Here is a 15,868-nt window from a genome sequence, read left to right on the forward strand (position 1 = left end):
GCTAAAGTTTTTCAAAAGTTAAAATCTTTCACAGGTTAAGCTTGTACTAACAAGTATTATGAAAATGGAAAACTATGAGGTCAACAACAAAAGGATCCTTTTAGTGGCATGCCATTTTCAAGCCTTTTGATTTATATAAAAGCATTGCTTTTGTAATATCCAAAATGGAAAGACAGACTTTTGCTCCGGGATGATATATGGTGGTCTACTACCAAAGTCCTCATATGCTGAATTATAATCATTTGCTAGGTATGGGAACATCTCACTTAAGAAAGGCAGATGAAGCTCAACATTTTTGCACTCTATTCCATACACCATACTCCACTCTCACCGCAAATGTGCACCCAATTCCATCTACTCATCGTAGTACATAACATATGTACCTACCATCTACATCCGGGGAAACGATTCTTGTAGCTCAAGCAAAGCAAACCAAGTAGTGAAAGGGCATAAAGAGGTCCGCTGAGCATACTCATGGCTCTAAAATGTTTCATGCAATCTTAGATACATCTCTCTCCTGGCTCTTGATCAAGGACAGGGTACCACTAGAGAACTATTAAGAAGAACATGGAATTGCGTAATCATTTATTTGTCTTCGCCAATCACATCCTAATAGTCAAATTGAATTGTTCGGGTAGCAAAATTAACTTATCTCGATAATAGACTATTGTAAACTCTTCTAAAATCATTTACCAACCACAGTCCAAGAGATAGTAGCAAAACATACAACTCCCAGCTTGTCACCAATAGCTCCCCTACACTTCATCATACATCAAATACTCTCAACTATGCTTGACCAAATACAACCCAACCTTGAGTGGACTGCACACAGTACATTCACACGAGGAATGGCCTCGGTTGCATCCGGTAAAGAGCAATAGACATCTTTTCCAATGTGTAGCAACACTAATAAAGAGGACATGTACCATTTGAGATGCTAGGATTATTATACACTAATAAACCCGGCCTAATACGTCAACAACAAAGATATTGATCTCCTAATTTTAAAATGACAACTATATATGACGGAGCAGTATTCCCCGGTCACAGAGGGGCCCAAATACAATATTGTCAATAGAAAATCCCCTATTTCTCAGGGGCCCCCTTGAAAAAGGGCCGTTACCCCAACGGGTACGTGTAGCACACGCGCCCGTTCCACGACTCGGAACATGGACGGGTCCGCCCCGATCACCACCGGCCGGTCACAAGAGCCAACCGTCCCGACTCCACTGCGTCGCGAGCACATGCGCGATCCCCACCAGGAACCACCCACACCCCCCGGCTCTCGCCTCCAGAAATAACGATTCCGATTCCAGTTCGGCCATTCCGAGCGGCAGGCCACGCCGACCCGTTCCTTTTTTTAAAATCCCCACGCCCAAGCGAATTTTTCCCCTGCGACCACTTCGGTTTCGTTTCGACGCGGATGCCATCTTCTTCTTAGCCCCCTCGCCCCCGCGCCACCACCACAGCCGCCCGCCCGCGCCGGTTGGAAAAAAGGGGGTTTCGCTCGTCCGGAGAAGGCAAGGCGCCCGCCCGGCCCCGCGAATCGCATGGTCGAATCGCGCCGCGGGTGATGGCGGAGGAACCAGCGGTCGGTGTCGATGGCTTCGAGGCCGCCGGCGGCGCTGGCGCCGTCGGCGCGGAGGACAACCTGTCCATGACCCTCGGCGACTTCATGGCCTTCCTCGAGACTGAGCCCGCGCCGCCCGAGGAGGGCGGGGAGGAGGACGAGGAGCAGCAGCAGCAGCCTGGGGTGAGTCGCCTCTCGTCGTGCCCTAATTCGCTTTGCGCCGGATTTTGCGATGTCGGATCGGATTTGGCAGGATGGGGCTGCGTTTAGGCTAGGGTTTTGGGTTGCGGGGGGACCGAATACGCTGGATTTTTGGTGGAATTTTAGCTCTCGGCTTGGCGATTTTGGATGATTTGGGGCTTATTAGATGCTGTACTTTTTAGAGTATAGCGCCCCTGTCTAGGCGAGGGGTTGATGAACTGCAGAGCTAGGTGCGATCGAGCTGAGGGCTTACTGCGGTTCTTTTAATTTAGCTAGCGTTGTTTGTTGTCGTTCAGCACTTACTGGATTTTGCGTGCTTGTTCTGATAGTAAATGTTCTTCTGGAAACGATAGTTATTTGAGTGTTATGTTGTTCGGGAAATGGAAACCATCTGAGCACGGTTGCTCTGTTAATTATTGGAAAGTGCCCTTGTCTCTGAACATCTGACATGAAGAGGTTCCTGCTGTTCCCTCTCTTGGTGGATTTGGAGGGCTGAAAGCTGATGGGTATTGGCACTCGTAGCTAACACAATGGTGTCTGCCAGGGAGCGGTTCAGGGTTAGTGATAGACACGGTAGCAGCGAGAGCTGGCAGCTAAGTCAATGTTGTGATGAGGCTTCAACGGTGGTGTTCGGCTATGGGCGGTTTTTGCGTGAAGTGCCAATTGTGCCATAGTGGTGCCATTATGTTAGTAGTTATGGGCTGTGGTGGATCCTGGGTGGGAGAAGGTGATGATAATGGTGCCGGGTACTGGGTGGTGGTATTGCTGTCCTGTGTCAGTTGTATGTGATGGAGAGTTGGCTTGTGATGGGCAGTGGATTGTTTCTAGCTACCGCATGGCCCACCTTGCAACACTTTTGCAGTATATGGCCTTGAAATCAGGCTCAAAGGTGGTATATGATATATATAAATGAAAAAAATTAGTCATGTGTAATGCGAAGCATGGAGTTCGCATAGAGAAAATCAGACTACGGAACAATTGAGTTTGAAATATATCATATATTGTTCTCACGTGAAGAGACTACTGGCAGTTTTAGAAATGCACTTTATGTTGGTGTAGTAATTCAAAAAAATATGAAATATTTGTATGTGCATTGTGAATTGTAAAAACCGTACACCTAAGCTATTGAGTTTGAAATACATCGTAGTTTGCACATGAGAGAACTGCTAGAATTTAGTCATGACCCACTAATTTGGACTTCCAAGAGACAGAAGGAATCTTGTCGAGGAAGTCAGATAAAAGAAAGCATTTCCTTTTTTAGGGCCACGGTAAATGTCTGCAGTATTTTGCAGTCCTCTAAACCACTACATTGGGTTAGCTGAAAATTTAAACGTTGATATTTGACTGCTATGCTTGTATCATCAATTTTATAGGTCTGCTTTTACTGTCCCATATCTCAGACTATTGCACAAGTGAAAATCCTGTTGCTGCTGCCCATCTAACTTAGCAGTATTACTTATGAAGTTTGATTGTGACAAATGTTTTTTTTTGTTAAGTGATACTGCCTCCATTCCAAATTAGAGGTCGTTTTGGCATTTCTAGATGCATAGTTTTTGCTATGTATCTAGACAAAGTGTATATCTAAGTGCATAGCAAAAATTATGCACCTAGAAATGCCAAAACGACCTATAATTTGAAATGGAGGGAGTTTTTGCTAAGTCATGTAGGAAAATAACTCACGGAGTGTTTTGGCTGAAGGTGAGATGAATAAATTGATTTGATCTGGCGTCGGTGTGGTGGTTGAAACTTAGATGCTTTCTGTGAATGCTGTGGAAATGTGAAGCTGTTCGTAGTTTTGTGGCTCATAATGCTAATTTGTATTGAATGATGCTCCTTTATCATATTTCTGTGGAAAGATGAAGCTGGTAGCATAAATTGCTTATGTTTGTTAGACAGTATCAAGTCTTTGGATATAGTTATATTCATATTGTTGAATCTAAAGGCCTTGTTTTTCTACTGTGGTTGGAGCAGAAAGGGGTCAACAAGTGACAAGTGGTTACTTCAGATTTTTTTGCTCGCATCAATTGCACCTTTTTTCGTTTGGCAACAAATCGCTCTATTTTTTTTTGGGTTTGTAAGGAACCAGGGAATCGATCCAGGTTATTCCACCGAAGACCATTTGTGCAGTTCTGTGATAAAGATATCATACATAGAACGTATAATAGTTTGTATTGTGTTTTGTGCCTGTTGTCTAACTTTAGGCTCTCGTATTTCTTATGTTGAATACAGGTCAATCAAGGTTGTTTGGAGATGCCTGCCAACACCAATGGTTCTGAACATTTATTCCAAAGCCAAGAAGGTATAATGGAACTGGCCATTTTAACATATGCCTTTGTAGGATACAAAAATTCCTTTTTTATAATTGTTGATCTGTTATCTTGTCACTTTGTGTGATCAGCAGAAATGCTTGAGAATGTAGAATTTTGGTCAAACTACTCGCAACCCAATGAAGGACAACAAACAAGTGATCACACAGAGGCTGGCTCTTATGGATTCTCTATCAATGGTGAGGAATGGAAAGGTGGATTCAGATGAAACTGAGTTGTTTCTGTTCATTAGTAACTTTCTCATTATCACCTAATATTTTATCTTGCAACTTACAAACATTTTTGGATACTGCTTTGCAGATCTACAGAACCAATCCTGCTTGGAAAATCAACATTTTCCAAGGGATACATCAAACCATGCTAATTTTGAAGAAACAAGTGGTCCTCCTTATGAAGATCTCTCAAATGGTTCATACCTTGGACAGCAAACGATGTACTCTGACCAAACAGAACTCCAAGTAGAGAACAACATGGAAGACATGGAGATGCAAATGAATACTTGTATGTTGTTTGCCTCTTGGGAAATACATATTTTACATTACCGTAAAGGAAGCATTAATTAATTATCTGCTACAGATTTTTCAGGTGGTATATCCACAGAGCAGTCAGCTTTGAGTGAAATTCAATGGGAGAGTACAGATGAGATGCTTGGTAATACTGGTCAGGATGGTGGTCATTTCACTTTGATGGGCATGTTTTCTCTTACCCACAACACAGATATTCCTGATATTCCTTGCACTGAGTTGAACATGGGTGAGACAACTGAAAGCATTCGCAATGCCAACAGCAGTTGCCTTACAATGCAGGAAGAACATCTGCAGGGGGAATGTGGAGAGTATCCTCATCCAGATTATATTTCTGTTGATATGGTTGGTGAAAGATCTGTGCATGATTTGCCACATGATTTTTCACAAAACAATGAGCAATATGAGATGGAGCAGTTCCCACAGGATATATGCGAAAGTGGTTCAATGCAGATGGGCTCTCCGGATCAATATTGTGATGATACATCTTTATCAGATATTTACATGGATGTATCCTCACCAGAGTCGATATCCTGTGAACAGAACCAGTCCGAAGATGTTTGTTTCAAGAGTGAATCTAGCACTGACTCTTCTCCAGTACCCTCTAGCAGAAACTCCACCACAGAGGATGCTGATAAATACTTAGGTCACACATCAAAACAGTTGCTGGACTCCAAGTTTATCCCTTTCAACAACCAACATCCGCTTAAGAATGCGGGATATCAAAAACCTCCTGTATTGCATAAACAATATGATTATAGAAGGGACAACTATTCTATTCAGGGCAATTCATCAAGAGGTTCCTTCAGTAAAGATGGCAGTGGGGCTTCTGATTTGTGTATAGTTGAGGGCAATAGGAATCTTGCTCCTGATCATCTATTGCCAATCCAGGGGAGGTTCCATCATAATATTCAGCAACCTATGTATGGTAATCCCATTCTTCCTACATTTGGTGGGATGAGATACAAGCCACATGATGAAAGAATCACTCTGAGGCTTGCATTGCAGGTCATATAATCCTCTAGACTGTTGCTTTCTTATTTTCCATATTCACATTTAGGCATTCTCCTAGTAATCAGGCTGCTGCTAACATTTTCGGAGTCTCAGTTGCTGGATAATGAATGGCCATTAGTAAAATAGTACGTGGAAGGATGAAATGAAAAATCTTGGTTGAGTAACATCATTTTGTCATTGCTGTTGCTGATTTGACCTTCTCGATAGCATAGTGCTTCATGCTTTAGTTTGGTTCCTAGAATCAATTTGTACCTGATTATTTTGTATTGAGCGCTTCATTTTTTAAATACCTTGCTCTATGAAAGGTAATGTCCTGATAGTTTTTAGAGCATCATGTTTCAATGTAACTCAACTTGCTAGTGTTGAGTTGCTTGGCCAAATAAGTCTTATCTAAAATGCTGTGGTAGTGCTCCCATAGCCTGATCTTCCCTCGAGCTGTCATAAGCTGGGTTCTTGACCTTTGTAACCCAATGTTCTCTAAGATCATAATTTGGCACCAGACTGTTTGGTTTGTTGTGTTCTCAGAAGTTGGCAATCCATTTTTTTATCTATGAGTTCCGTCTTCAATCCATTTAGTAGGCATTTGGCCACACCCATTTTCTGTTTCTAGTCCCAGATGCTTATTTTCTAGTCTTTTTTGGATTTCTGTAGTCTGACATGATTAAACATGGGCTTCTTTATTGCTACAAAAAGAAAAAGTAACTGAGATCGGATTTTTTTTAGAGTTATCTTTCTTTCTGCTTCTTCCGCACGCTTGACAAATTTGGTGATTGGCAGGATATTTCACAGCCAAAATCTGAGGCTAATCCACCTGATGGGGTTTTAGCAGTTCCTTTGTTGAGGCATCAGGTTTGCCTTGTAGTCAGTGTTCTGTAATTTTATGAAAATAGTATTACGAATTCTTGAGTAACTGTTATTGCTTTGGACAGAAAATTGCCTTGTCTTGGATGGTACAAAAGGAGACAAGTAGCCCTCATTGCTCTGGTGGAATTCTTGCAGATGATCAGGTATACTGCTAATTAATACTTTCCTGTCACTCAGCAAAATGATCAATTGTGTCTTGAGGCATTTGGTACTTTTTCAGGGTCTGGGTAAAACTGTATCAACCATATCACTGATTCTAACAGAACGGCCACCAGTGCCACAGTCATCTACTATTAAGAAAGAGCCATGTGAAGCTGTAACTCTAGATGATGATGATGAGGATGATTGTGCTGAACCTCATTCAAAAAAGCAGATGCAGACATGTAACCCTGCAGTGACAAGTAACACAGTGAAGCAAGAAAATCCTATTGTAGCTGTTAAGACAAGGCCAGCTGCTGGTACTTTGGTTGTTTGCCCAACAAGTGTTCTGCGACAGTGGGCAGGAGAACTGAAGAACAAAGTTACAAGCAAAGCTAATCTGTCATTTTTAATATACCATGGTAGCAACCGCACGAAGGATCCTGAAGAGCTCACCAAATATGATGTTGTGCTAACTACATATTCTATAGTAAGCATGGAAGTACCAAAACAATCGAATCCTGATAGTGATGATGAAGAGAAGGGGAAGCCTGACAGATATGGTGCTCCTGTGTCCTCTTCAGGCAGCAAAAAGAGGAAGCCATCTTCTAAGAAAACAAAAAATAAAAGTGCTGCAGAGAGTAGCTTGCCTGAAAAACCTCTTGCAAAAGTTGCTTGGTTTAGGGTTGTTCTTGATGAAGCACAAAGTATTAAAAATTACCGAACTCAGGTTGCCAGGGCTTGCTGGGGTTTGCGAGCCAAAAGAAGATGGTGTTTGTCTGGGACGCCTATACAGAATGCCGTGGAGGATCTCTATAGCTATTTTAGATTTCTGAGATACGACCCCTATGCTGTGTACAAGCAATTTTGCACTATGATAAAGATTCCTATCAGTAGGAACCCAACTAATGGTTACAAGAAGCTTCAGGTTGTTTTGAAGACGGTAATGCTACGCCGGACTAAAGGTCAGTAAATAAGTTACCATTTCCCTATTGATGCTCAACCACATGTTACTGCTTAGTCGAAGGCCATTTTCTGTTGACTAAATTTTGTGTAGTTGCTGTCATGTCAATTCTGGTTTCAGTAGTTATCATATTTATGTTGAGTTTAATCAATGTGCATCAAATCTCTTGGGAGATGTTCAGCAGAACAATAATCATCCATCGATTAGTGGTCTAAGCATGAGCTGTATTATTCAGATCCAATTGGTGATAGGCATTTAATTTCCTCTTTACAAGTGCGTGTTTGTGCTGGCAGCAAGGTCCTGTTGTTTCGCAAAAGTAAAGTATCTTTTATTCCTGTCTTAAATACTCAGCTGCAACTTTATTTTGCATACTCATATTTTGTCGCAACACTGATTTATTTTTTGATTATGCATCAGTACTATTTTTATGAGATTAGGCTATATTTGTGGATTTTATTATTGTAACTAATAGTAAATGATAGAAGATATTTTCATCCATACTAGTTGGAAAGACAGCACTATTAAACAAACTATTTTATTTTGTGAGATTAATGCCCAAAGTCCAATTATGTTTTCTTTTTTTTCTCGAACACCAATTATGTTTTATTTAGCTTTCTGCAGTTAAAACCTTCAATATCAGTTTATTGATTTGAGTCTTTTAAACGTTTAACTTTACTCAATTCCTGGAACAAATATTTGTTAACATTGTCATACCTTTTTTTTTGTCAATGTGGACACCTTAGGACAGAACGTTAAACTATCATTCATTTTTAGAGAGAATTTTCTATTACCATGAAATGTAGGAAAACCGAATAGTACAGTGACTGAAACAATCAGGACAAATTTGATGTGTGCACAAAAATGTATAATTTATGGCAGCCTTGTTGCACAATATGGAATAGTTGGGGCTTATAGTGCAGTTATGTCTGTCTGTGTCAAGAGGTGGACTTGATGACATATTATGTTTCTCATCCTATGGAAAATTTCCTGATTGTGCATACCTACATATTTATCTTTTTTTGTTGGCCAGTTCCATTTAACTTTGAAAGTGCAGAGCTCAAATGTACGCATACATTCCTATGTGCTAGTGCTACAAATTGTAATGTTGGTCAATGCTTTTTTTTAATATTCTCCATTTTTTTATTGAACGAAAATATTCTCTATTGTAACTTGGTTGACTTGGTGCCAGTTGTTCTCCAATTGGCATTTAATGTTATATTTGTTTATCTTTAGTGTTATGATCTGTCCATCCCTTAACTTATGGTTTGTGATTTATCATCTTGTAGCAACCATGCTTGATGGGAAACCAATCATATCCTTACCGCCAAAGAACGTTTCACTTAAGACAGTGGACTTCACTAGTGAAGAGCGTAATTTTTATAACACTTTAGAAGTCGAATCACGAGAACAGTTCAAGGTCAGTTCACAGTATTGATTAATATCCTTTCTTATATATTCTTCTGTTTTGTCACTCAGCTTGATCTTTGGCTGCTGCATTTTGATACATGATTTTTTTTGCATGATAAACGAATTGGTGTAATGCTTGCAGCTATAATTTTTATTCTCTGATCATGTTGAATTACAATTAAGCGATACAGATCCTTTTGTTAATAACCAGTTGATAGCACTGTGTTTGAATGTAGAAATGACAGAACCCTACAAAGTTAAAAAACTTTACTAGGGTAATATTACTGTATGGCAGTTAGATATTAGGCTGATACTAGGTCAGAAGTGCACTTCAGTAGACTATGACCTTATGACAGGTAACATGATTGATTTGCTCATCACGTTGCATGTTTAGGCCATTGTAAATTTGATATTGGTGTATGATCTCACGTTTCGTTTGCAAATATTTAGAAGACTATGCTCACTACAACTTCTTTGCAGGAATATGCAGCTGCTGGTACTGTAAGGCAAAATTATGTCAACATATTATTGATGCTTTTACGGCTCAGACAGGCATGTGATCACCCTCACCTAGTTAGAGGTCATGAGTCTACTTCTAACTGGATGTCTTCGTTGGAGATGGCAAAGAAACTTCCCATGGAAAGGCAGCAAGAATTACTTATTTGCTTGCAATCTTGTTCTGCAATATGTGCTCTCTGCAATGTGAGTGAATCCCTCCCTCCCATTTTGTGTGGTCTTTTCATGTGCACCTTGTTCTGTAGTATGTATTGTACCTGATGTTTGGACTATTCTTTATTTGAGTAACTTTCGCAACGAAGTATGCACAATTAAGTTTTATTGGAAAATATACTTGGAGCACTATCATCACCAATTGAACAGAACATTCCAGAGACTATAGCTTGTGTGTATGTTAATAATAAATATTGATGCGTTGCTGTGCTGGTGGTTAGGCTGTAACAGATCTGTTGCAGTTAATGTTCATCTTAGTATTAAGCTTGCATTTCTGTCAACGCAACTGAGTTTTCTAATTGGCAGCTAGCTTGAACTGAACCCAAGATTTAATATCAGGAAATAACATAATGTTATTTGTGTTGTTGATCCCAGCTTAATGCTGGGTGCCTGGGCCATTTACCTACTGCTTTGCTCACTTCTGGTTCTTAACAAATATGAACTTTGCAGGATGCACCAGAAGATGCTGTTGTCACTATATGTGGTCATGTTTTTTGCAACCAGTGCATACTGGAGCAACTCACTGGCGATGACAGCATATGCCCAGTGTCGAATTGCAGAGTCCGACTAAATACAACTTCACTGTTCTCCAGAAGCACCCTTGAATGCTCTCTGAGTAGATTAACCTGTGATTTCAAGTCTAACAATACCTGTATGGAAATGGTACATGCTGAAAAGCGTCCTGGGATTGATTCATCCTATGCATCTTCAAAAGTGAGAGCTGCACTAGATATACTTCTTTCATTGCCCAAAATATGTCCCACCCAAATGAATGATAGCAAAAATTCAATTGGGCTAGCCTCTGAAACGTCTGATGGAATGGGTTCTTCAGAACAAACTGACACCAAGTTGACGGAGAAGGCAATTGTTTTTTCTCAATGGACTAGAATGCTAGACTTGCTTGAAGTTCATCTGAAAGCTTCTCATGTCATGTATCGAAGACTTGACGGTACAATGTCTGTTGCTGCACGGGATAAAGCTGTGAAAGACTTCAATACAGTTCCAGAGGTTTGCATTTTATAGGTTTTGGCATATCCACATACCTGATCTTTTCAAGTATGAGTTCTGTTTTTAACTTCCACTACTGTCAGGTCACTGTGATGATCATGTCACTCAAAGCTGCAAGTCTTGGTTTGAACATGGTTGCTGCCTGCCACGTGCTTATGCTAGATCTTTGGTGGAACCCAACCACAGAAGACCAAGCCGTGGATAGAGCACACCGTATTGGTCAGACGCGGCCTGTAACGGTATCACGGTTAACTATAAAAGACACTGTTGAAGATCGTATTCTGGCTCTCCAGGTAATTTTTGAAGCTTTTATTGTCTTTGGATCATCTTCATTTGTACATGTACAGGTATTGAGTTTCAATTTGGATTGTGACAAGAATCTATCCATACCCTAAACCCTGAAACAGGCCTTTGGAGGCAAGCCAGTCCAGGCCCTCTAGGTAGTCGAGCAGTATGAGAATTATAATAAGCCAGTTTAGCAGTTAAGTCAATACAATTAAGTTGTTTCGCTTGTGATTCTAGGGATCAAGCAGGTTTATTTCATTGACAATGAATTATTTTCCTGGAAACAATTCAGAATACAGAAAACGTGTTGGCCTGATCTGAGTCATAAAAACACAGTTATTGAATTCTTCATAACTTCGCCACTTCCTGGAATTCCTTGCATTGCCAAATCCACCTATTTTTTTTTCTCTACAAAATATAAACTATTTGTTTGTTGCTACTTTGGTTTACAATAATCACTTCAATAACCTACTGTCTGTTGATGCTTTAACTAAGTTCTACATTTCTCAGGAGAAAAAGCGGGAGATGGTTGCTTCTGCGTTTGGGGAAGACAGATCTGGTTCCCGCCAGACTCGGTTGACCGTGGAAGACCTGAATTATCTGTTTATGGTTTAGCATCGCTCCTGAGAGTGAACAGTTTTGCTCATTGGATGGTGTAGACAGTGATAGATAAAATCTCTCAAAACAAATAACAAATAGTTCTCATCTAGGGGTTATAAGTACCTGTAGTTTGTACAGTTGTAGAGATTTTGTAGTTTTGAAGGAGGTGGCATTGTGGCGGTTAGGTCATCCTATTCTTTTTGCGCGTAAAGCAGTAAGATTACTGAACCAGGCGAATTCTTCGGATAGCTGCAGTAGTGCCTGGTGACTTATATCGTGAAGTTATTGACAGTCATCAGTTAACATGATATCTGTACATAACTTTAATCGGCATGTCTGACATGTGGGCATCATCGTCTGCCAATAGTTTGGTTGTATGTGATAAACTATCGAAAAGATTGAGCTGAGCTTGTCATGTGTCTTGTTATCAATTCTGTTTCGAGTTCTTTTATGCCTGTTGTGTTTTCCTACGTGTCTATGTACGTGTCCCCGGCAGTTAGGATATGCACTTCTTTCCGCGGTTATTTCAATGTTATTATTCAGCACAACACAACAGCTCCTTATTCAGTCCTACCCTATTGCACACCTTTTCCCTCGAGCACGAGTGGGGTGGACCCTAAGGTGGGGGTTATGTCTTCTCTAAAGTTTGCCATCTCAGCTAGCTCATAACAGTTATCCATATCAGATTTTTCACAGAGAAAAGCTACTTTTCTCTCCCTTATTTTAGAGAGAGTCTCGTATACGCATGCGGAGATAATCTCATACTCGCATACTTAAATCAGCGAGGTTGACGTGTAAGACTATATAGATGTAATGTAAGGGCTAGTACTACTCTACTGGAATAGCTAATAGCTAGTAGTTAACACATAATTTATCGGAGGAGCCTTAATGTTAGAGCTACCACCTAGAATCTTGGCGCATCCTCCTACCACTTCCCCTCTCCGGAGATTTCGCAGCAATTTTGAACTTAGAACTGCGGTTGCACGTAACAAAATCACAGCAACATGATGGCAAACTTGCATATGGAAAGGTAACACGAGGTAATTATTTTATCTTGTGTCACCCTCAGTACATTTCAATGCTATACATCTATACCTCAAAAATCATACAATCACTCCCTCCTGTGTAAAAAAGTAATAAAACCACCAAGGTGGCATAACAATCTCAAAAACCTTTCCTTTTGAGAGGAACAAATTCCTTTTGGGCTAAGCCAGTAAAAGAAAATACGAAACTCAATCAGGGTTCCCGTTCCAGCAGCCTATCCCTGACTGATGAACCTTGACCGGAGGATCCACAATCACTAATACCTGGATCCTCGGTGCTCGACGCGCCTCCAACGGAAATCGGAGCAACCAAATCAGGCAACGGGAAGTACGTCGGCACGGGCATCTTCGGCGGCAGCACCGGCAATGGCGCCTCGAACTTAAGCACGTTCAGGGCCTGCCTGATGCTTGGTCTGTGTGCGTAGTCAGGATGAGCGCACCACAATCCTACAACCATCAGGCGCTCCATCTGCTTCTCATCAAACTGCCCCTTGAGCCTCCAGTCTGCTGCTTCAAGGAGGGCGTTCTTGCCATACAGCTCCCACACCCATGGCACCAGCCTCGCCTTGCTTGGCTCCTCGCTGAGCTCCGCCGGCCGTCGGCCGCACGCGATCTCGAGCGCCACGACGCCAAAGCTGTACACGTCCGACTCCCGGCTCGCCTTGCCCGTCATCACGCACTCCGGCGCCAAGTAGCCCAGCGTGCCGGCCAGGGCAGTGGTGTACGGCTGGCTGCCGTGCTCGACGAGCTTGGCGAGGCCAAAGTCCCCGAGCTTCGCGCTGAAGGTGGCGTCCAGCATGACATTGCTCGGCTTAATGTCGCGGTGGACGATGCACTGCGCGCACTCCTCGTGGAGGTAGAGCATCGCCGACGCGAGGCCCAGCGCGACGTCGTACCGCGTCGGCCAGGTGAGGAGCACGCCCTTGCCGTAGAGGTGGTGGTCGACGCTGCCGTTGGGCATGAGCTCGTACACGAGCAGGAAGTCGCCGCGGTGCTCGTGGCACCAGCCGACGAGGCGGACGAGGTGCCGGTGGCGGAGCTGGCTGATGATGCGCACCTCGGCGGCGTACTCCTTGCGCCCCTGCGTCGAGCCCTTGGACACCCTCTTGATGGCCACCTCCAACCCGAGCTCCTTGAGGAACCCACGGTACACGGCGCCGAACCCGCCCTGCCCGAGCTTCCGGTCCTCGGCGAAATTCCTCGTCGCCGCCTCCAATTCGGCGTATCGGAACCTTCTCGGGCCGCTCTCGACGACGAACTCGTCCGCGAGCTCGTCGTACTCGCCCCCCATCACGTCGTCGACCACGATGTCACCGTCGTCGAATTCGCCGGTCTTCCTCCATTGCTTGACGAACCAAACGATGCCCGCGCCGACGAGCACGAGAAGCAAGCCGCACAGTCCTAGCACCACCCACAGGACCACCGTCTCCTCCTTGGGGTCGATGGTGGAGGTGAACTCCCAGTAGAGAACCTGGTGCAGCTCCGCGGCCTCGCCCGTGGCGGCGGAGAAGCCGACGGCGACGGAGTCCGGCAGGTGGTCCCTCAGATCGACGGCGTACCAGAGCAGGACGTCGCCCGTGGCGTTGGGGCGCGCGGCGCCGTAGGAGAGCGAGACGGTGAGGTTCCTGGCGCCGCCGTCGTACGCGACGCGGGCGTGCGCCGTGCGGCCGTCCTTCATGCTGGTGGGCCAGTCGGCGGTGGCGGCGGAGACGATCCCGCCGATATCGACGCCGACGTGGTCGCCGCTGGGGTCCCACTCGTTCTTGTAGGTGTCGAACTCGACGGCGACGAGCCGCCCCGCGCGGGGGGCGGAGGAGTTGAAGAGGCCGAGGTGGCCCCCCGCGGAGGAGCCCGGGAGCGTGGAGGGGAACGGGGAGAGAAAGAAGGCGAGCCCGTCGCCCGAGGCCGCGGCCGGGTCGGGGGCGGCGATGGAGAAGGCGAAGGCGGCGGCGAAGGAGGCCGGGCGGCGGGTGACGGGGTCGGCGAGCGGGACGGCGCGGGAGTAGAAGGCGCGGCCGGCGCTGCTGGTGATGGGCCCGAGGCGCTCGTCGCGGGTGAGGCGGATGGCCTTGTTGTAGAAGGCGTCCCCCTGGAAGGCGATCCCGGGCGGCGGCGTGTCCGAGGGCGAGGTGAAGTTGTACGTGAAGGAGAAGGGCGCCGCGGGGGGCGGGAGCAGCAGCAGCAGCAGGAGGAGCACGGGCAGGGCAACGGCCCCGGCCCCGGCCCCGCCGCCGGAGATCCCCATGGGAGATCCCTCGGGCTCAGGAGGCCTCGGGAGAGAGGAAATGGGGGCTACTCGTGTCCACGGGGGTGTTGACCACCAATGCGAAGGCGTCGACGTCGTGTCGTGAGCTGGGATTGGATTGGTTTGCACGTCCATTCCGGTGTCAGCTGGCGGATCCAGAGCTGTCCAGAGATCGTGCACTGAGCAGAGCGTTCTTGTGCTTCAGTTCAAACGGGGGGAAAAAAAGATTCGAAACAGCTTCAAATGCAACGCGGCATTCGGGGAACGGGGAGAAGTGAGCATGGAACGGACTAGAACTGGAAGTGGCGCCGAGCAGGCCAGCGATCGGCTCGGCAGAGAGAGGTATTAGCTAGCGCGCGTGTCGAGCAGGCCGCACCTGCAACGGCACAGCGTGGAGTGGAGCTCATTTGCTCGTGCGACGGCGCCGGCCTTCTTTTGCGCGACTGGAACCCTCGGCCGTTCGGGGGCGCTGTCCTAGAGGGGGACGATGGGCGCGGCGTAGCTCTGCTCACCGTGAGGTTTGGGTCACGGCGCGGGACATCAGCGCGTTGCCGTAGGCCCGTAGCCGTAGGTGGACACGCGGTCCCTCCACGACGAGGAGTCGAGGACAACCACGGAATGGATATGTACGGAGCAACTCCTTATAGATCGGGTTCCTAGGGCGATGCACAACAACAGGCCAAATAGACAAATAAAGTACTTCAAATTTATTTTTTTCCCTATCAGAGCGATGACTCGAACTGTTGGATGTTAATACAATGGTCAAAAGAGTGATGGATTTTTTCTAAGCTGGTTCTATCCAGCATGTATGTCACAGATGAGTGTTCGACATTTACAAATTTACAGGAAGCAAAGAAAGATGACAAAGTGACAGATTTGATTCGAAGGATAAATAGGTAGCAAAAGAAGAAGAAGAAGATTCGAAGTACCATTTGTAATGGCAATAATT

General features: G+C 44.8%; 2 protein-coding genes across 5 annotated transcripts; one reads left to right on the forward strand and one right to left on the reverse strand.

The window, feature by feature from the left end:
• Positions 1 to 1,408: 1,408 nt before the first annotated feature.
• On the forward strand, positions 1,409 to 12,062 carry LOC112891945 (helicase-like transcription factor CHR28). 4 transcript variants are annotated; one of them, XM_025958957.1, is made up of 13 exons: positions 1,409 to 1,753; positions 4,001 to 4,070; positions 4,170 to 4,292; positions 4,399 to 4,599; positions 4,675 to 5,630; positions 6,414 to 6,485; positions 6,566 to 6,643; positions 6,721 to 7,603; positions 8,889 to 9,019; positions 9,490 to 9,711; positions 10,189 to 10,746; positions 10,830 to 11,039; positions 11,542 to 12,062. In XM_025958957.1, exons 1-13 carry the CDS (start codon positions 1,574 to 1,576, stop codon positions 11,644 to 11,646), a joined length of 3,789 nt encoding a protein of 1,262 aa, XP_025814742.1. In that variant the 5' UTR covers positions 1,409 to 1,573; the 3' UTR covers positions 11,647 to 12,062. The 4 variants fall into 4 exon arrangements, with proteins under 4 accessions (XP_025814742.1, XP_025814744.1, XP_025814743.1 ...); XM_025958959.1 differs by having other exon boundaries at positions 4,170 to 4,277; XM_025958958.1 differs by having other exon boundaries at positions 4,173 to 4,292.
• A 590-nt stretch (positions 12,063 to 12,652) lies between these two features.
• Positions 12,653 to 14,990, reverse strand: LOC112895868 (L-type lectin-domain containing receptor kinase IX.1-like). The gene has a single exon (XM_025963865.1). It carries the CDS (start codon positions 14,917 to 14,919, stop codon positions 12,868 to 12,870), a length of 2,052 nt encoding a protein of 683 aa, XP_025819650.1. The 5' UTR covers positions 14,920 to 14,990; the 3' UTR covers positions 12,653 to 12,867.
• Between the last annotated feature and the right edge of the window lie 878 nt (positions 14,991 to 15,868).

This window comes from Panicum hallii, chromosome 5, assembly GCF_002211085.1.
Source record: "Panicum hallii strain FIL2 chromosome 5, PHallii_v3.1, whole genome shotgun sequence".
Taxonomy (NCBI): domain Eukaryota; kingdom Viridiplantae; phylum Streptophyta; class Magnoliopsida; order Poales; family Poaceae; genus Panicum; species Panicum hallii.